The sequence below is a fragment of the Hylobates moloch genome, unplaced genomic scaffold, assembly GCF_009828535.3.
Source record: "Hylobates moloch isolate HMO894 unplaced genomic scaffold, HMol_V3 SCAFFOLD_19, whole genome shotgun sequence".
NCBI classification, from domain to species: Eukaryota; Metazoa; Chordata; class Mammalia; order Primates; family Hylobatidae; genus Hylobates; species Hylobates moloch.
In genome coordinates, this window is record NW_026652294.1 from 33093254 (window position 1) to 33114245 (window position 20992).

At 51.2% G+C, this 20992-nt stretch overlaps 1 protein-coding gene across 2 annotated transcripts in view; it reads left to right on the forward strand.

The window, feature by feature from the left end:
* TRPV1 (transient receptor potential cation channel subfamily V member 1) overlaps positions 1 to 19883 on the forward strand; it is a 30328-nt gene extending 10445 nt beyond the window's left edge. For both annotated transcript variants that reach the window (XM_032137943.2, XM_032137944.1), the window contains exons 8-16: positions 824 to 982; positions 3181 to 3273; positions 5784 to 5854; positions 8539 to 8704; positions 9111 to 9177; positions 11767 to 12089; positions 13400 to 13527; positions 14005 to 14120; positions 18324 to 19883. In XM_032137943.2, coding sequence (XP_031993834.1) covers positions 824 to 982; positions 3181 to 3273; positions 5784 to 5854; positions 8539 to 8704; positions 9111 to 9177; positions 11767 to 12089; positions 13400 to 13527; positions 14005 to 14120; positions 18324 to 18496 — 1296 coding nt within the window. In that variant the 3' untranslated portion in view covers positions 18497 to 19883. The remainder of the gene's footprint in view (positions 1 to 823; positions 983 to 3180; positions 3274 to 5783; positions 5855 to 8538; positions 8705 to 9110; positions 9178 to 11766; positions 12090 to 13399; positions 13528 to 14004; positions 14121 to 18323) is intronic.
* Positions 19884 to 20992: the final 1109 nt, after the last annotated feature.

Genomic DNA, 20992 nt, shown 5'->3' on the forward strand with positions numbered 1-20992 from the left:
GCTGGAGTGCAGTGGCGTGATCTCAGCTCACTGCAACCTCTGCCTCCTGGGGCTCAAGCAGTTCTCCCGCCTCAGCCTCCCAAGTAGCTGGGATTACAGGCACCTGCCACCATTCCTGGCTGATTTTTGTATTTTTTGTAGAGAAAGAGTTTCACCATGTTGGCCAAGCTGGTCTTGAACTCCTGACCGCAAGTGATCCACCTGCCTCGGCCTCCCAAAGTGTTGAGATTACAGGCGTGAGCCACTACACCCGGCCTATTTGAACTTTATCAAAATCTCTGGATATGAGACATTTGCCCCAAAGCATACTTGTAATGATGGCATGAGGCACTGGGCCCTCCTGGGGACGAAGGGCCTCCTAGTTCCCTGCCGCCCTGCCTGACCCAGGGCTGGAAACGTGAGAAGTGAGGACCCAGAGGCTCTTTCCTGCCTGCCCTCAGCCCCTCATGCCCAGGCTCTTCCTAAGCCAACTACTTCCCATTCCTGTGGACTCTCGGGAGTGAGTTATTAGACACAGTGGGCATAGACTGTTGGGCAGTGCTGTGGGCCATTAAGTGAGCACTTAAGAGCTTGTCCAGTTTCACCCCATTCACTGCACCTTTGGGGACACTGAGGCCAAGAGGGCAGGTCCCTTCGTGAGCCGCGGCAGTGCTGGGACCAGCCCCAGGCTCTGGCTGCCGGCTGGCTCAGACTTCCCGTCTCACCTGCTCCGTGGGCTGAGGACTGTGCGGGCCCATGGCTGTGAGGGGCACCACGGGCTGGCGTGGGGGTGCGAGGAGTTCCTGCTGCAGGAGGGAACCTCACTTCTCTTTGCTCCCCCTAGAATCGCCACGACATGCTCTTGGTGGAGCCGCTGAACCGACTCCTGCAGGACAAGTGGGACAGATTCGTCAAGCGCATCTTCTACTTCAACTTCTTGGTCTACTGCCTGTACATGGTCATCTTCACCATGGCTGCCTACTACAGGCCCGTGGATGGCGTGGTGCGGCCAGAGGCTCAGGCCTCGTGGGCGAGGCTGCGGGTGGTGGGGAAGGGGTGTGGACGTTCCGGAGAGGCCTCCTCAATCCCAGGCCCAGGCTCTGCCCTGGACTCCTTCCCGGCTTGCGGGAGCGATGGATGGAGAACCTGGAGAACCTTGTATCCCTGCGCCCATCTCCCCTGCCTCAGGCTGTATGGGCGACCCGCCCCCTTCCGGCTTCTCAGTCCCTCTCCTTTAGCCTTGAGGTCCTGTGGGGCTGAGTGTGTAGTGACTCAGGTCCCTGATTGCAGATGGGGTGTACTTGGTTAGAAAGCATGCAAGAGCCGGGCTTGGTGGCTCACGCCTGTAATCCCAGCACTTTGGGAGGCCGAGGCGGGCATCACCTGAGGTCTGGAGTTCGAGACCAGCCTGACCAACATGGTGAAACCCCGTCTCTACTAAAAATACAAAATTAGCCGGGTGTGGTGGTGCCTGCCTGTAATCCCAGCTACTCAGGAGGCTGAGGCAGGAGAATCGCTTAAACCTGGGAGGCAGAGGTTGCGATGAGCTGAGATGGCACCACTGTACTCCAGCCTGGTCAACAAGAGTGAAACTGTGTCTCAAAAAAAAAAAAAAAAAAAGAAAGAAAGAAAAATCACGCAGAAATCTGGGCTCGGGACAGGGTTCACCTCTGGCCTGGGGGTCCCCAGGGATGTGGGCTGGTGTAAGCCCAGAGCCCACCATCATCCTGCTTGCCTGCCCTCTTTTATTCGCCCACTTGCTCATTATTCATTCCCTGGATTTAGACTTTTGAGCAGCTCTGTGCCAGGCCCTGGGCCATCCATCAAATTAGCCTGAGACCAGATTTTTCCTCTGCCAAGAGCCAAAACCTCATCGAACTTCTGGACTTAGTCCTTCGTGTCCGATACCCAGGGCACTTAATTTGCTGCTTTTGTTTCCAGGGCACTTTACAAGTTTACTTACTTAATTTTTTTTTTGAGATGGAGTCTCGCTCCATCACCCAGGCTGGAGTGCAGTGGCACGATCTCAGCTCACTGCAACCTCCACCTCCCGAGTTCAAGTGACTCTTCTGCCTCAGCCTCCCGAGTAGCTGGGACTACAGGCGCCCACCAACATGCCCAGCTTATTTTTATATTTTTAGTAGAGATGGGATTTCACCATGTTGGCCAGGCTAGTCTTGAACTCCTGACCTCAAGTGATCGCCTGCCTCGGCCCCCCGAAGTGCTGGGATTATAGGTGTGAGCCACCGTGCCTGGCTGCACATTTACTTTAAAAACTCAACTTCATAATTGCATGAAACCCGATTTCTGTCCACCTATTAAGGCCACATAATGACTTCCTTTTTTTTTTTTTTTTGAGAGGGAGTCTCGCTCTGTTGCCCAGGCTGGAGTGCAGTGGCGCCACCTTGGCTCACGGCAACCTCTGGCTCCGGGGTTCAAGTGATTCTCCTGTCTCAGCCTCCAAAATAGCTAGGATTATAGCCATGAGCCACCACGCCCGGCTAATTTTGTATTTTTAGTAGAGATGGGGTTTCTCCATGTTGGAGGCTGGTCTCGAACTTCCGACCTCAGGTAATCCGCCCGCCTCGGCCTCCCAAAGTGCTGGGATTACAAGCGTGAGCCACTGCACCTGGCCGGTGACTTCCTTTTAAGAGAAAAATATGCTGGTAAGGCAAGCTGATGAACTAGTGCTTAGGAAATGTGGATGGTGACCCACTCCAGGAAATGGCAACTGAAACACAAGGGTGACAACCACGAGTGTGTGTGGCACAGTCTCTCCCTCCATGGTCAGCGGGAGTCCCTGACACTCGTGGGAGGCTGGCCATGGGCTGGGGTGGCGGCGGGATGTGTGTGGCCTGGGGTCCGTGAGAGTGCTTCCACCTGTCCATCACCCTGCTGTCCGTCACTCTGCTCCCAGCGAGGAGGAGCTCCAGGCCTGCCGGGACATTGCCTGGGAGGCGGCACAGCATTGTAAGATGCTCCGCTTGGCACCTGCAGGCTGCCATTTTGGGGAATCAGGCCCACACAGGGGCCTTCTTGTGGGCACTCGCTAATAACACACTGTCTTTGTGTCCTTCCCCTGATGGAGGCTGTGCCTCCTGGGCAGGGACTATGGTTTCATCACAGGGCTTGGTACCTGGTCCATGTTTGTTGAATGACTGAATGAGTAAATGGAGTCACCAACTTCTCTGCATCTCACAGCCTCCCTTTAAGATGGAAAAAACTGAAGACTATTTCCGAGTAACTGGAGAGATCCTGTCTGTGTTGGGAGGAGTCTACTTCTTTTTCCGAGGGGTGAGCGTTGCTTCCCACATTGTGAGTTTCCATCATCACCAAAACAAAAAGCCAAGAGAATGCCTCAGCGCTCACTCACTTTTTAATTCATCAGACACATAATGGCCCTGGTTGGGGAGCTGAGAGACGCAGAGGTGAAGATGAGAGCCCTTCAGTCAGTCACCGCGGGGCGGGAGGGTGCTCAGGGCATCTCCATGGGCCCAAGGCAGGCAAGCTTGAAAATAGCCACTCCAGCCACTCCACGGAATGGAATATTTAATTATAGGGGCAGAACGGAGGCCTCTTAAGTGATAGGATCATGACTGGTAGTTTTTTAGTTAAACCAATCTGTTAAAGCTCTGAGCAACGAAGGAAATCTCCATGCATACTAGAATCTTTTTTTTTTTTTTTTGAGATGGAGTTTTGCTTTGTCATCCAGGCTGGAGGCTAGTGGCGCGATGTCGGCTCACTGCAACCTCCGCCTCTTGGGTTCAAGCAATTCTCCTGCCTCAGCCTCCTGAGTAGCTGGGATTACAGGCGCCTGCCACCACACCCGGCTAATTTTTTTGTATTTTTAGTAGAGACGGGGTTTCACCATGTTGGCCAGGCTGGTCTTGAACTCCTGACCTCAGGTGATCCACCTGCCTCAGCCTCCCAAAGTGCTGGGATTACAGGCATGAGCCATCACACCAGCAAGGAATTGTTTTATTTTTAACTGGAAACTCAAACATGTGCAATCCTTGGCCTTTTTTTTTTTTTTTTTAATGCAGGAGTAATCTTTTCTTTGAATGTGGGACTCACTGTTTCAGATTTTACGTCACCTTTCTTGCAAAAACCATATTTATATAATCTAAGATTTCTAGTTTCAGCTTCTTTAAAGAAGAGTGGGAACTTAGATGCGTACAAAAAAAGTCTGAATGTAGAATTTGAGATGATCATGGTTTTTTTTTTTTTTTTTTTTTTTTGACTCCAGAAACCCTTGTAGTAATTTTAATTTTTATAAGATGGGGTCTTGCTGTGTCACCCAGGCTGGAGTGCATTGGCGTGATCATGGCTCACTTTAACCTCTGTCTCCTGGGCTCAAGTGTTCCTCCCACCTCAGCCTCTGGAGTACGTGGAACTAACTACAGGAAGCCGTCACCATGCCCGGGCTCCACTGTGCCTTTTTTTTTTTTTTTTGAGACGGGGTCTCGCTCTGTCGCCCAGGCTGGAGTGCAGTGGCACGATCTGCGCTCACTGCAAGCTCCGCCTCCTGGGTTCACGCCATTCTCCTGCCTCAGCCTCCCGAGTAGCTGGGACTACAGGTGCACGTCACCATGCCCAGCTAATTTTTGTATTTTTAGTAGAGACGGGGTTTCACCATGTTAGCCAGGATGGTCTCGATCTCCTGACCTCGTGATCTGCCCGCCTTGGCCTCCCAAAGTGCTGGGATTACAGGCTTGGGCCACTGTGCCTGGCCTTCTATTGTGATTTTTATCCCCCAGTCTTTTTTGGTGTAAGCTCTATCCAGTTTTTTTTTTAAGTCACTCACCTTTATGGAATTGTTCTGTCATCGAACTTTGTCTTCACAGAGACAACTGTCTTTCTTTTCACACTCATGGCTTACATTACAGTAAAGTACAGCACCACAGTAGCAAGTGTGGCTGGAATGGCAAAAGCAGGATTGGCCAGTGGGAGGGAGCAGAAGTGTGGGGGTGTCTTGGACAGGACTCACGGCTGACAGTGGCAGCTCGTCACAAGAATTTTTATTTTAACGCTTACTTAAAATTAAGAAAAAAGTATGCACAGCATGTGAAAAATTAAGAAAAAAGTGGCTCATGCTTGTAATCCCAGCTACTTGGGAGGCTGAGGCCAGGAGTTTGAGACCAGCCTGGGCAACAGTGAGATTCTGATCTCTTAAAAAAAAAATAGGAAAAAGCTCCAATTAGAAAGAAGAAAACAATTTGCCCAATTCAATACAGCAACTGATAACATTTTAATGATTTTCCTTCCTGTCTGTACTTCTGGGTATAGTTGTAAATCCACTGTGTAATTTTTTTTTTTGAGACGGAGGCTCGCTGTCACCCAGGCTGGAGTGCAGTGGCACCATCTTGGCTCACTGCAACCTCTGCCTCCTGGGTTCAAGCGATTTTCTTGCCTCAGCCTCATGAGTAGCTGGGATTACAGGTGCCCGCCACCACGCCCAGCTAATTGTTTTGTATTTTTAGTAGAGACTGGATTTCACCATGTTGGCCAGGCTGGTCTCGAACTCCTGACCTCAGGTGATCCATCCACCTTGGCCTCCCAAAGTGCTGGGATGACAGGCATAAGCCACCGCGCCCGGCTTCCACTGTGTATTTTTAACCATCTCTACTGACTGGGCCACGTAGTGTCACCCATTGGCCTGACCCATGCCGGTCTGCTCTTTTCACAATCTGTGCTTTCACACATTCGGCCACCCCATTGTGGTGCCATTTAGGAAGCATCTGAGCGCTCACCATTTAGCCACATCGAGCATTGCTTGGGATCTTACTCTCTGTGTTTACCTGCAGATTCAGTATTTCCTGCAGAGGCGGCCATCGATGAAGACCCTGTTTGTGGATAGCTACAGTGAGATGCTTTTGTAAGTGACACTTTGACTCATTCCCAGTCCAGTCCCCAGGTGACCGAAGTCAGTTCTCACTTGAGCTCTCACTCACGCCGGGCCTGGCACATAGTGGACCTCAATGAACATGCTGAGGGAATGACGGAAGGCACTCAGTACATACTCGGGGGATGAATGAATACTGAGGGCCTGCTCTGTGCCAGGTATGTGCCAGGGGCCAGGGATCGAGAAACCGTGCCGTGAGTTACAGTCCAAGTGAGAGGGACCCTCGTTCACCTTCCCACTCATTGTCCATCCATCTGCCTTTCGCGGGGTTGGCCCTGGAATACTGGATGAAACAGACATGGCGCCCGCCTTTGGGGAGTTTCCTATCTTTAACGGGGGGTTCTGCAACCTTGGCACTGTTGATATTTTGGACTGGATAGTGCTTAGTTGTGGTGATGGTGGTGGGGGCTGCCCTGTGCATTGTAGAATATTTGGCAGCATCACTGGCCTCTACTCGCAGATGCCTGGAGCTCTTCCCCATCCCCCAGTCTTGACAATCAAGAACATTTCCAGATATGGCGAAAAGCCCCTCACTTGTTTTGGGGGCTGGTGCCAGAATCACTCCTGGTTGAGAACCACTGCTTTAGGAGGAAGCAGATGAGTGAAAGCACAGTTCTAGAACAGTTTGGATGGCCGGGCGCAGTGGCTCACGCCTGTAATCCCAGCACTTTGGGAGGCTGAGGCTGGCGGATCACTTGAGGTCAGGAGTTCAAGACCAGACTGGCCAACATGGTGAAACCCCCGTCTCTACTAAAAATACAAAAAGTAGCCAGGCATGGTGGCACGCACCTGTAATCCCAGCTACTCGGGAGGCTGAGGTGAGAGAATTGTTTGAACTCGGGAGACGGAGGTTGCGGTGAGCCCAGATCGTGCCATTGCTTTCCAGCCTAGGTAACAGCGAGATTCCATCTCTAAATAAATAAATAGAACAGTGTGGATGTGGCAGGAAACCTCCTTCCTTCAGAAAGTAAGCCAGAGCCTCAAGCCCCAGTGTGCACCGAGGGCCTTCCAGGACCTGTCTCCTGGGATCTTGGCTCCTGATCTCTTCCTTCCTGGAAGAGCAAGGAATAATTTCGAATCCTCTTGCAGCTAGCTTGTCCGTAGGACTCACAAACCGCATCCTTTCACCCAATTTTTTTTTTTTTTGGACAAGTAAAACTAGAATCAGCTTTATTTTACATGATCGTGAAAGGTACACTTTTTTTATTTTAATTTTTTTCAACGAATTTAGATTCCGGGGTATATGTGCAGGTTTGTTAGGCGGATATATTGTATGATGCTGAGGTCTGGGGGTCTAATGATCTGGTCACCCAAGTAGTGAACGTAGTACCTGATAGGTAGTTTTTCAACCCTTGTCCCTCTCCCGGCTGCCCCACTTTTGGAATCCTAAGTGTTTATTGTTCCTGTCTTTGTGCTTGTGGGTACCCAGTGTTTCGCTCCACTTATAAGCGAGAACATGTGGGATTTGGTTTTCTGTTTCTGTGTTAATTTGCTTAGGATAATGGCCTCCAGCTGCATCCATGTTGCTGCGAAGGACATTATTTCATTCTTTTTTACGGCTGCATAGTATTCCGTGGTATACACGTACCACATTTTGCTTATCCAGTCTACCATTGATGGGCACCTGGATTGATTCCATGCTTTGATATTGTGAATGGTGCTTTGATAAACATAGGAGTGCAGGCATCTTTTTGGACAAATGGGTTCTTTTCCCCTGTTTTCTCCCAATCTTGAGATACCCATACTTTAGCCCCAAAAGGCAAACTCAAGAGGCAAGGTCTGTAGGTTTAGCACACACTGATTTACCTGCCTAAGAGAAGCAGTGTTCTACATAGCATTGTGATTCTCCTGCCTCAGCATCCCCAGTAGCTGGGATTAGAGGGGTGCACCTTGTCCAACTAATTTTTGTATTTTTAGTAGAGATGGGGTTTCACTGTGTTGGCCAGGCTGGTCTTGAACTCCTGACCTCAAGTGATCTGCCTCCCAAAGTGCTGGGATTACAGGTGTGAGCCACCACGCCTGGCCACTATATATCCTTTTATGTACTTTATTTATTTATTTATTTATTTATTTATTTATTTATTTATTTATTTATTTATTTATTTATTTGAGACAGAGTCTCGCTCTGTCTCCCAGGCTGGAGTGCAGTGGCATGATCTTGGCTCACTGCAACCTCCGCCTCCCGGGTGCAAGTGATTCTCCTGCCTCAGCCTCCTGAGTAGCTGGGATTACAGGCGTGCACCACCAGGCCTGGCTAATTTTTTTATTTTTTATTTTTAGTAGAGGTGGGACTTCACTATGTTGGTCAGGTTGGCCTCGAACTACTGACCTTGTGCTCCGTGTGCCTCGGCCTCCCAAAGAGCTGGGATTAAAGGCGTGAGCTACTGCGCCTGGCCTTTATGTACTGTATTTATATCTGTGCTTTATACGTAAAGAGAGTGAGATTTTGCACAGCTCCTCATCAAGCCAGTTTCTGCTCCTTGGGGACGATGCTGCTTCCACGGAGAACACCTGGGCTGAAGGAGTCAGGACAGCCCAACCCTAGCTCCTATCGTGGCCTGCAGTCTGGGCCTCTGAGCAGCCTGTGGCCTTTTGTTCTGGGGGTGCCAGGCCTCCCGGGTGTCCATAGACGGTGCTTTCTGCCCCTCCACCCTCAGCTTTCTGCAGTCACTGTTCATGCTGGCCACCGTGGTGCTGTACTTCAGCCACCGCAAGGAGTACGTGGCTTCCATGGTGTTCTCCCTGGCCTTGGGCTGGACCAACATGCTCTATTACACCCGCGGTTTCCAGCAGATGGGCATCTACGCCGTCATGATAGAGAAGGTGGGTGCCCTGGGCCCCAGTGGGTCTCCTCAGAGCCCACTTACCTCGTCGGCGTGTGAGAGGCTGACCCAAGAACTCCACCCATCCTGTCTGTCGTGCCTGGGAAGGGGCTGGTTTAGCCCCCAGCCCATTTTCCAAGAATCAAGCAATCTTGCCCTGACCCAGGTGTGTGTAGGGGGGTCCCCTGAAACCTGACCCCTCTGCACACCAGGCCTCCATCTCCCGACCAGAGCAAAGGCCATGGGGGAAGGGTGGGTGACTCCCTCATGACCCCTGAGCTGAGAACCAGCAAAGCAAACCGTCCTGCACGTTCTCAAGATGCATCCCCAGGCCGATGCGGCCCAGCTCTTCTCTCAGCTCCTCCTGGGCCTGGCCTGGGCTCTGATGAGCCTGCTGTCTCCTGCAGATGATCCTGAGAGACCTGTGCCGTTTCATGTTCGTCTACGTCGTCTTCTTGTTTGGGTTTTCCACAGGTAATGAGCTTGGTCAGGGTTGGGGGAGGGCAGGGGTCCGGCTTGGCTGAGCCTTCTGAAGACTCTGCCAGGAGCTGAATGAGAAGGCACCGGGTAGGCAGGTGCATGTCTGCAGGTGACTGAGAGGGTGGACAGAGGACACACAGAAATGAGCCCCAGGACTTGGCCACGTGTTATATAAAATGCTTTAAGAATTTTCCAGGCTGGAAGTGCTGTGGCTATCGCACAGCATTTTGGCTCAGCTGTTTTTTCAACTTTTTTTTTTTTTTTTTGAGATGGAGTCTCGCTCTGTCGCCAAGGCTGGAGTGCAGTGGCGTGACCTCAGCTCACTGCAACCTCCCCCTCCCGGGTTCAAGCAATTCTCCTACCTCAGCCTCCCGAGTAGCTGCGACTACAGGTGCGCACCGCCATGCCGGGCTAACTTTTTGTATTTTAGTAGAGATGGGGTTTCACCATGTTGCCCAGGCTGGTTGCAAACTCCTGACCTTGTGATCCACCCGCCTCAGCCTCCCAAAGTGCTAGGATGACAGGTGTGAGCCACCGCACCTGGCCTGAGTCTCCTTTAATCCAGCGCAGTTCCTGTGTCATCCCTTGTCATTTGCGACCTCAGAATTTGTAATGAGTAGAGGCCAGTGGTTTTGACAATGTTTCTCAATTTGGGTGTGTCTGATATTTCCTCATGATTATAGCTGGGCATGCATTTTTGGCCAGAATATCAAGAAGCAATGTGTGTCTTCTGCTGTGTGTTTTATTGGGAGTCACGTGATGTCTGTCTCACTTCTGGTGACGTTAGCTTTGATGACTTGGTTTTGGTGGATCTGCCAGACTTTTCCACTATAAAGCTACTATATTTACCTTTGTAATGGATACTTTTCAAGGAGATGCTTTGAAACTATATGACTAGCCTGTTTCTCATCAGGCTTTCACCCAGGAGTTTTAGCATCCGTTGATGAGTCTTACCTGAATCACTTCATCCTATGATGGTGGCCAAATGATGATTTTTTTTTTTTTTTTTTTTTTGAGAAGGAGTCTCTGTCTGTCGCCCAGGCTGGCATGCAGTGGTGCCATCTCTGCTCACTACAACCTCCGCCTCCCAGGTTCAAGCAATTCTCCTGCCTCAGCCTTCTGGGTAGTTGGGATTACAGCTGCCCATCACCACGCCCGGCTAATTTTTATATTTTTAGTATAGATGGGGTTTCACCATGTTGCTCAGGCTGGTCTCGAACTCCCGACCTCAGGTGATCCGCCTGCCTTGGCCTCCTGAAGTGCTGGGATTACAGGCGTGAGCCACCATGCCCGGAGAAGATGATCTTCTAACTCCATCGTTGCTTCTGCATTTATTACCTGGCATTCTATTATAGAGAAGAGCTAACCATTCCCCATTTCTACGTATTTATTTGTATCAGAATGGCCTCATGGAGTCTTGTGTTTTCATGGATTCTCACTTTGTTAAATGGGTTATAATCCTTACTATCCTCTTTTATTTTATACTCAAATTGTCTGAGATTAGGCACTGGAGTCTCTTCCAGCTGGCTCCTGTGCTCTTTTGACATGTCCACATCTTTTTTTTTTTTTTTTTTTTTTTTTTTTAAGATAGAGTCTCGCTCTGTTGCCCAGGCTGGAGTGCAGTGGCGCGATCTGCAACCTCCACCTCCCAGAGTTCACACCATTGTCCTGCCTCAGCCTCCCGAGTAGCTGGGACTACAGGCACCTGCCACCATGCCCGGCTAATGTTTTGTATTTTTAGTAGAGACGGGGTTTCACCATGTTGGCCAGGCTGGTCTCAAAACTCCTGACCTCAGGTGATCCGCCTGCCTCAGCCTCCCAAAGTGCTGGGATTACAGGCGTGAGCCACCATGCCCAGCCTCCACATCGTTTTTTGAGCACTGGACCCTGCTTTGATGCTCATCCGAGTCCCACAGTTACATGATTCACGTGGTGCACCCTTCCTGTCCCCACCCTGCCACTTGCGTTGGAATCTCTGGCTGGGAGGGATGGGCACCTGTGACTAGGAGAGACCTAATAGGTGTGGGCTCTGGCACCTGGGTCTGAAGGCCCTGCATTTCAGTAGGTACAGGAAGGGACGAGGCCAGGGGGTTAGTGGATACTGATAGGCAGCAACCGCGATGTACAGCTGCTGCAGAGGCTCTCAGGCTCTGGGCCACACTTCCCATAGAAGCAGGCAGCACATGGGGAGAGGTCATTTTGCTCTGAGTTGCTCAGTGCTCATGGAGCAAAATGGACCTCTGAGGGATGCAGGCCAACAGGGTGTGATAGACAAAGCGGGTGTGATAGACAAAGCATGTGTGGAGCCAGAGCCGACATGTACGGTTAAGCAGGTTGTGCACTGCACAAAGGTGGCTGTATTCACATTGCACATAGAGATTTATATATTTATTTATTTTTCTAGCAGATGATGATAAAGTTCTTAAAAATATACTATGAAAAATTTTTGATAGTTTTAAAGAAGGGGTGCTTTAAAAATAACTTCTCACAAAGTTATTTGAGGCTGAGCAGGAGGGTGTATGTCAGGGGACTTGGGATATTGGCTTCTATCCAGTGGCACCCCGCCCTCCCCGTGCCCTGTAGCGGTGGTGACGCTGATCGAAGACGGGAAGAATGACTCCCTGCCGTCTGAGTCCACGTCGCACAGGTGGCGGGGGCCTGGCTGCAGGCCACCCGATAGCTCCTACAACAGCCTGTACTCCACCTGCCTGGAGCTGTTCAAGTTCACCATCGGCATGGGCGACCTGGAGTTCACCGAGAACTATGACTTCAAGGCTGTCTTCATCATCCTGCTGCTCGCCTACGTAATTCTCACCTACATCCTCCTGCTCAACATGCTCATCGCCCTCATGGGTGAGACTGTCAACAAGATCGCACAGGAGAGCAAGAACATCTGGAAGCTGCAGGTGGGTGGGTGGGTGGATGGGGGCAGTGTGTGGCCAGGAGGGTATGGGCCTCTCTACCCGCTGCCTTACCCAGCTGGGCACATGAGCCCTGCAGGATTTGAGGAGGGAGCAGAAAGCCCGGCCAGGCCCGGGGATCCAGCCTCAGCACCTCCCTCAGCGGACTTCCAGCAAGTTCCCCGGCCCAGCACCTGCTCGGGGGCAGAGGAGCTCAGCCGGGGTTTATAGACACCGTGCTTGGCTGTGGTCCGGGTGGTCCTGGAGGGAAGAAGGGGGAGGGCTCAGCCCCACAGGGCGTCCACCTCAGAGGAGCCTGGTGTAAGGTGGGCACCAGAGGCCAGACTCGGGGGAGCAGCTACCATGAGGCAGGGCCCTGACAGCTGCATTTCTGAGCCCCGTGGGTCACATCTGCATCCCCAACTACTAATAGTAAGTTTTGTTCTTATGAAGAAGCGCTTTCTCTGTGATAGGGACTGTACTAAGTGTCTGTCTCACCTGATCTCATTTAATCCTCACAACAGTCCTGTGAAATGGATTCTATGACTGTTCCTTTTTTTTTTTTTTTTTTTTTTTTTTTTCTGAGATGGAGTTTCACTCTTGTCGCCCAGGCTGGAGTGCATTGGCGCGATCTCGGCTCACTGCAACCTCTGCCTCCTGGGTTCAAGCAATTCTTCTGCCTCAGCCTCCCTAGTAGCTGGGATTGCAGGCGCCCGCCACCACACCCAGCTAATTTTTATATTTTTAGTAGAGATGGGGTTTCACTATGTTGGCCAGGCTGGTTTCGAACTCCTGACCTCAGATGATCTGCCTGCCTTGGCCTCCCAAAGTGCTGGGATTACAGGCATGAGCCACTGCGCCTGGCTATACTGTTCCATTTTTGAATAAAGGCACTGAGGCGTAGTGAAGTTAGGTATCTGTGCTCAAGGCCACATGGCTAGTAAGTGGCAGAGCCAGGACCTGGCCCAGGCAGTCTCACTCGTGGCCCTGCTCTCAGCCTCTACCCTATGTTGCCCCTTGTGAGCTCCTCAGGGCAGGGTCTGGGACACTCCGTATCACTCCTGGGGCTGCCCTGCCCAGGCCCGGCAGGGACCAGTGGCACCTGGACAGGTCTGGGCTGGCCGGGCTGTGCCCCTTGCATAGAGTGTACCCCCGCCAGGCTACAGAAACAAAGCTAGCGTGGAGGGCACTGGACAACCACCCCGGAGGCACCTGGGTCTGGGAGAGCTCCTGGGGAGGTGGATACTGGCAGCCAGGGTGGCCCTGGGATGCACCCTCTGCCCCTCAGCTCCTCGGCCCTTGGTGTCTTCCTGCAGAGAGCCATCACCATCCTGGACACGGAGAAGAGCTTCCTTAAGTGCATGAGGAAGGCCTTCCGCTCAGGCAAGCTGCTGCAGGTGGGATACACCCCTGATGGCAAGGACGACTACAGGTGGTGCTTCAGGTAACGCCCAGGCTCCACCTGAATCAGAGCTTGGGTGCCTCAGGGCTCCCCTGTGGACACAGAGCCTGCCTCGGCCTCCATGAGGGGCTGCTCATCAGCACAGGGGGCTCTCCCAACGCCAGCTGTAGGGATTGGGGCCGTCCTGAGCTCAGCTGTGGCATGCACGGGGGACCATCTTAGATCTCAGCTGGTGGGGCCCAGACACTGAATTCTGGAAAATTTGAGGTGTCCAGAAGGGGTTGTCTAGTGAGCAGGGTCAGAGCCTGGCGTCCAATATGTAAAGTCCCTGGGCCTCACAGTATGGACAGAGATCACATCTTTGAGGATGGTGTCCAAAAATCAAGTCCTCTCTGCCCTCCCCAACCCACCACGTCTCCATCCCGATGGGTGGGTTTCTCAGGCTTGGCCTGTGGGCAGAGCCGTCGGCCTGGGAAGCTGGGCACAGCTCTCAGGCTCTCCCAACCCCTTACCCTGCAGGGTGGACGAGGTGAACTGGACCACCTGGAACACCAACGTGGGCATCATCAACGAAGACCCGGGCAACTGTGAGGGCGTCAAGCGCACCCTGAGCTTCTCCCTGCGGTCAAGCAGAGGTGAGGCGTGAGGGCCGGTGCTTGGCGCCTCCTTGGCTGGTGGCCTGACATTGGGCAGTGGGAGCTTTGCAGGTTCCCCACGCCTCGCCGGGCTCCTCATTCCCCCAGGACCCAGGAGCTGTAGCAGCTCCTGACGTCAGCCATGAGCACGTAGTCACGGGCTGACTCGAGTGCCTCACTCATGCTGTCACAGCTGATGGCTCACTGGGCCCATGCAAGTGGCTGTGCCAGCACCTCCAGCCCAGGCACCTGTCCTCAGCGCTCCAGGGGACACAGCCCAGCCCCGCCCTGCCTCCTTGTATGGGCTGCCCTGCCTCCTCAGCCCTGTTCCTCACTCTGCACGTGTGCATGTGTCATAGCTCTGTGAGGCTGTGTGGACACAAACAGGCAGACGGGAACACTTGTCGCTCATGGACGCATCTGGGCAGGTGGAGGAGAGGGGAGGGTGAGAAGAGGAAAGGGGATGCCTTGAGCAGAAAAACCCCAAGGAGGCCGGGCACAGTAGCTCACGCCTGTCATCCCAGCACTTTGGGAGGCTGAGATGGGCGGATCACCTGAGGCCAGGAGTTTGAGACCGGCTTGGCCAACATGGTGAAACCCCATCTCTGCTAAAAAAAAATACAAAAATTAGCCAGGCATGGTGGCAGTCACCTGTAATCCCAGCTACTCGGGAGGCTGAAGCAGGAGAATTGGTTGAACCTGGGAGGCAGAGGTTGCAGTGAGCCGAGATCTCACCACTGCACTCCAGCCTGGGCAACAGAACGAGACGCTGTCTCAAAAAAAAGAACAAATAGAAAAACCCTGAGGAAAATTACTACCAGAAAGAAAGCTGTTTAACAGTTACTGGGAAACATTTAATAGAAAACATTAAATAAATGTCTAATTGAGGACACTTACTTAAAAATGAAGCAGGCATAGTTTATAGTGGACAAATTTTGAGTTATAATTACAACCCTGAACACTTTGTTTTTGAATTACTTTGTATTTAATTGTAAAAAATTGTGGTAAAATATCTATCTCCTAAAACTTGCCATTTAAATCCTTTTTAAGTGTACAGTTTAGTGTCATTAAGTACATTTACATTACTGTACAACTCTCACCACTATCTATTTCCAGAACATTTTTTTTTTTTTTTGAGATGGAGTCTCGCTCTGTTGCCCAGGCTGGAGTGCAGTGGCGTGATCTGGACTCACTGCAACCTCTGCCTCCTGGTTTCAAGCGATTCTCCTGCCTCAGTCTCCCGAGTAGCTGGGATTACAGGTGCGTGCCACCAACGCCTGGCTAATTTTTGTATTTTTATAGTAGAAACGGGTTTTCACCATGTTGGCCAGGCTGGTCTCCTGACCTCAGGTGCCTCACTCATGCTGTCACAGCTGACGGCTGACGGCTCACTGGGCCCGTGCAAGTGGCTGTGCCAGCACCTCCAGCCCAGGCACCTGTCCTCAGCGCCCCAGGGGATGCAGCCCAGCCCCGCCCTGCCTCCTCAGCCCTGTTCCTCACTCTGCACGTGCACCCCAGCACTTTGGGATGACAGGCGTGAGCCACCGTGCCCGGCCTTTTTCCAGAACATTTTAATCATCCCAAACGGAAACTCTGTTCCCTTATAATAACCCCATGTCCCCTTCCCCCTGACCCCTTGTCCCCTGGCCCCTATTCTGTTTTCTATCTTTATGAAAGTGGGACAGAGACGTTAAAGGTTGAGTAGTACTGAGGGCCTCAGAGGCCCAGAGAACTTCTTAACACCCTTTAAATACTCTGAGCCCCTCTCTGGTCACCCTCATGCAGTCACACCATGAACTAGCACAGCTCAGCTCTCAGCAAGGACTTGTGGGGAACCCATCTGCCCCAAAGACTTCTGGGCTTCCACCCCCATAAATCCTTTCTCCTCCTCTCCTGTGCTCTGATCCACAGATTCTAGCTGCTTCCGCTGCCCAGCTCTTGATTTCTTCTTAACTCAAAGGCAATTCCATGCCCTTCTTCGACTGCAGCTCCCTGCGTTGTAGTTAGGGAAATTGTCCCTAAGCAGAAAGTAGGGAGATCACAGGGCTCCCCTTGTGAATTTAACTTCTCTTGGGAATTGCAGTTTTTATTTTTTATTTTATTTTATTTTTGAGATGGAGTCTTGCTCTGTTGCCCAGGCTAGAGTGCAGTGGCACGATCTTGGCTCACTGCAACCTCCGCCTTCTGGGTTCAAGTGATCCTCCCACCTCAGCCTCCTGAGTACCTGGGACCACAGGCACCTGCCACTACACCTGGCTAATTTTTTTTTTTATTATTATTATACTTTAAGTTCTAGGGTACATGTGCACAACATGCAGGTTTGTTACATATGGATACATGTGCCATGTTGGGGTACTGCACCCATTAACTCGTCATTTACATTAGGTATATCTCCTAATGCTATCCCTCTCCACTCCCCCCACCCCACAACAGGCCCCGGAGTGTGATGTTCCCCTTCCTGTGTCCATGAGTTCTCATTGTTCAATTCCCACCTATGAGTGAGAACATGTGGTGTTTGATTTTTTGTCCTTGCAATAGTTTGCTGAGAATGATGGTTTCCAGCTTCATCCATGTCCCTACAAAGGACATGAACTCATCATTTTTTTTATGGCTGCATAGTATTCCATGGTGTATATGTGTACACCCGGCTAATTTTTATATTTTTAGTAGAGACAGTGTTTCACCATGTTGGCCAGGCTGGTCTCGAACTCCTGACCTCAGTCGATCTGCCCACCTTGGTCTCCCAAAGTGTTGGGATGACAGGTGTGAGCCACTGTGCCCGGCCTTTTTTTAATGTTTAATTTTAAAAAATCTTTAGCTGCTAAGTTGGTGTTATTCGAGGGACTGCCGTTTTTCACTGCCTGATGTCCTATCTCTGAAAAACATTTGCTGCACGTATGTTGCCTAGTTTTGTGATCGTTGACAGCAGGATGGCTAGCCCAGTACTAGATACTCCATTATAGCTGGAAGCGAAAATCTATTTTATCAAAGGCTCATTTTTAGAAAACTGCTCGAGGGCTCCATCGGTTTTTCCACAGGCCTCTTGCGATCGTGTGATTTTCCTGTGAGTTTAGTTAGAAGCAATCCCTGCATCCCGTAATAATGCTTATTGATGATCTCTTTGTCAATTGTTAACTGGTCTAACTTTGCCAGAGAGCTATTGAAAGATAGCTTTGCGTGTGATTTGAGTAGTTTTTCAATGTCACTCTTGTTGATTTAGTGACATCCCACATCTTTGACAAGATTTGCTGTTTCACTTGGCAGTTGATTTTATTACGTTTGCATGACACTGTGGGCGGTTTACAGCACTGCACATTCACTGTGATATTTATGAAGACATCGACCCAGTGGCAGGGATATACACATCCATGTTAACGGGGGCAGGGATGGGGGATGGTTGGAGGCTGCCTGATTGCACCTTTATAATTTTTTTTTTTTTTTGAGACGCAGTTTTGTTCTGTCGCCCAAGCTGTCACCCAGTGGGCCTGGACCCCAAATCCTGCCTCTTTGGCTGGTGCTCATCACCCAGAGCTGCCCTGGTGTTGAGCCACTCACAGGACAGGCCTCGGCGTTGCTCTGTGGGGACCTCCTTTCCCTCCCACTTGGGCAGGGAGGAGATGGAGGCTGAGAGCAGCAGGCGATGGGCTCTCATGAGGCTGCAAGCAAGTCGGGGTGGGATGGAGGAAGAGAATTTAAGGAACAGCGAGAGTGCATAAGGCTCTTTGAGCAGCTGAGGGAGGAGGACGTTGCACCGATCCAGGTGCCTCAGGAAGCACTTGCACGCCTGGGCCTCCTTTTTTTTTCTTTCTTTCTTTCTTTGTTTTGAGACGCAGTTTTGCTCTTTTCGCCCAGGCTGGAGTGCAGTGGCGCAATCTCGGCTCACTGCAGCCTGTGCCTCCCAGGTTCAAGTGATTCTCCTGCCTCAGCCTCCCAAGTACTGGGATTACAGGCATGTGCCACTATGCCCGGCCATTTTTTTTTTTTTTTTTGTATTTTTAGTAGAGATGGGGTTTCAGCATGTTGGCCAGGCTGGTCTTGAACTCCTGACCTCAGGTGATCCACCCACCTCGGCCTCCCAAAGTGCTTGGATTACAGGCGTGAGCCACCACGTCTGGCCTGGACCTCCTTTTATCTGGAGACTTGGGAGGCCAAGAAGTGAATGTTTTGCTGCATCCAAGGTAGTAATAGTGTTTTACACTTCAGTTTCAGGCAGACACTGGAAGAACTTTGCCCTGGTCCCCCTTTTAAGAGAGGCAAGTGCTCGAGATAGGCAGTCTGCTCAGCCTGAGGAAGTTCATCTGCGACAGTTTTCAGGGTCTCTGAAGCCAGAAGATGCTGAGGTCTTCAAGAGTCCTGCCGCTTCCGGGGAGGAGTGAGGGCCTCACGCAGACAGCACTGTCAACGCTGGACCTTAGGAGACCCCGCTGCCACGGGGGGCTGCCGAGGGAACACCAGTGCTCTGTCAGCGGCCTGGCCTGGTCTGTGCCTGCCCAGCATGTTCCCCAGTCTGCACTGGACAAGCTGTGGGAAGCATTCTTGGAAACATGGGGAGTGACGTACATCCAACTGTCACTGTCCCCAGGTGAATCTCCTAACAGACTTTCAAGTTTTAACTCACTTTACTAAACAGTGTGGATGGTCAGTCTCTACTGGGACATGATAGGCCCTTGTTTTCTTTGATTGTATTCTTTTTTATTTATTTATTTATTTTTGAGACAGACTTTCACTCTTTTCACCCAGGCTGGAGTGCAGTGGCACAATCTTGGCTCCCTGCAACCTCTGCCTCCTGGATTCCAGCGATTCTCCTGCCTCAGCTTCCCGAGTAGCTGGGATTACAGGCATGCGCCACCATGCCTGGCTAGTTTTTTGCATTTTTTTTAGTAGAGATGGGCTTTCGCCATGTTGGCCAGGCTGGTCTCGAACTCCTGACCTCAGGTGATCTGCCTGGCTCGGCCTCCCAAAGTGCTGGGATTACAGGTGTAAGCCACCACGCCTGGCCGTTTTCTTTGATTTTATTCTTTGTTTTTTTTTTTTTTGAGACAGAGTTTCACTCTTGTTGCCCAGGCTGGAGTGCAGTGGCGTGATTTTGGCTCACTGAAACCTCTGCCTCCTGGGTTCAAGCGATTCTCCTGCCTCAGCCTCCCGAGCAGCTGGGATTACAGGTGAGCACTACCACGCCTGGCTAATTTTTGTATTTTTAGTAGAGACGGAGTTTCACCATGTTGGCGAGGCTGGTCTCGAACTCCTGACCTCAGGTGATCTGCCCGCCTTGGCCTCCCAAAGTGCTGGGGTTACAGGTGTGAGCCGCTGCGCCCGGCCTGCTTTGATTTTATGTTACTAGGAGCAAAACTCAGCGAAGCCCAGGAAAACAGGTTTGGGAACAAAACCTTCCTTTGATGGAAAATGCAGAGGCCCTTCCTCTCTGTGTTGTACTTGCTCCTCTTACCTGCCCGGGTGGCTTGGGGGTGTTGGTGTTTCCTCCCTGGGGACAGTGGGGGAGGCCATCCCACTCCCAGCTCTGACAGAATCAAGCTGTTGCAGGAGTGCCTTCTTCATCCTTCCTTGCGATCAGTCACAGTCTCCAAAATATCAGCTCGATTGCTGTTCAGGTTAAAAGTACAGAACCACATCCCAAAGGTACCTGGTAAGAATGTCTGAAAGGTCTTCCATTTGTAGGGACCCCAGTCCTGCTTCCCCGCAGTGGCACGTGCTTCCACTCCATTCACACTGGCATTCTCAAATAAATAGATATGTATACATATATATCGTGTCAAGTGTAAAGTTTGTGCCAGGGAATGGGCTGGCATACCTAAGTGGCTTTGTGTAGGCTGCTTGTGGATGCATGTGTGTACACATGGGGGTGTGTGTGTGTGTGGGTGTGTGCATGCATGCATGTTTGTGTGTGTGTGTGTGTGTGTGTGTGTGCATTCTTATGGTTGCATTCCTGCTATAATGCAGAAATGAATAGTTGCAACAGAGACCAAATAGTTTGCAAAGCCTAAAATATAAAAAGCTTACCTAAAATATAAAAAACATACTATCTGGCCCTTTACAGAAGAGTTTGCTGACTCTTCCTTTATAGAATAGAGCTTAAGAAACAGATACCCTGAAAGAGACATCTGTTCCAGACAAGGGCAGCTTGTGTTAGTATCTGCGGAGTGTAGAATGAGTTGTTTAGTTGTGGAATTATTGGATGTTGGTTCATGAAAGGATGAACTTTGGCTGAGGCTGGGGCTTGGGCCCTACCAGGAGACGTGTTTTGGGAGAAAATACTGGGATCCCTCCTCCCTGTTCTCTGGCATCGTGTCTGCCTCCACATAGGAGGCCCCACGGAGGAGCCGAGGGCTGGTGCCCCAGGTGCCTGCATGTGACCATGGCAAGTGAGCCTGCAGCCTGGAGGAGGGAGGCTGACAGCCGGGTTGTGAGGAGTGTTTCTGAAGGTGCTCCATGTGCATCTCCCTTTAAGTCTCCTAACAGCTCGTGAAGAAGCTATTATTAGTTCCCTTTTATAGATGAGAAAATCAAGGTTCCAACAGTGAGTAAGGTTGCACAGCCAGTAAACACGTTGCCTGGATTTGACCCCAGGCAGTCTGACTCCAAAGCCTGGGTCTTAACTGCTGTGTCAGGCTGCCTGGCAGAGAATGTGCTGGGGCATGCCAGCCTATCCTGGGCCAGAGGGAGGTAGGAGGGCTTCTCCCTTCCTGCCGTGGGCCTGGGGCTCTGTGCTTTACCTGTAGGCCTTTCTTAGAAAATGTGTGGGTGTCAGACAGCTGCAAACTTCTGCAAATTGGATCAGCTTTTTGTTTTGTTTTTGAGACAGAGTCTTGCTCTGTTGCCCAGGCTGGAGTGCAGTGGCGTGATCTCGGCTCACT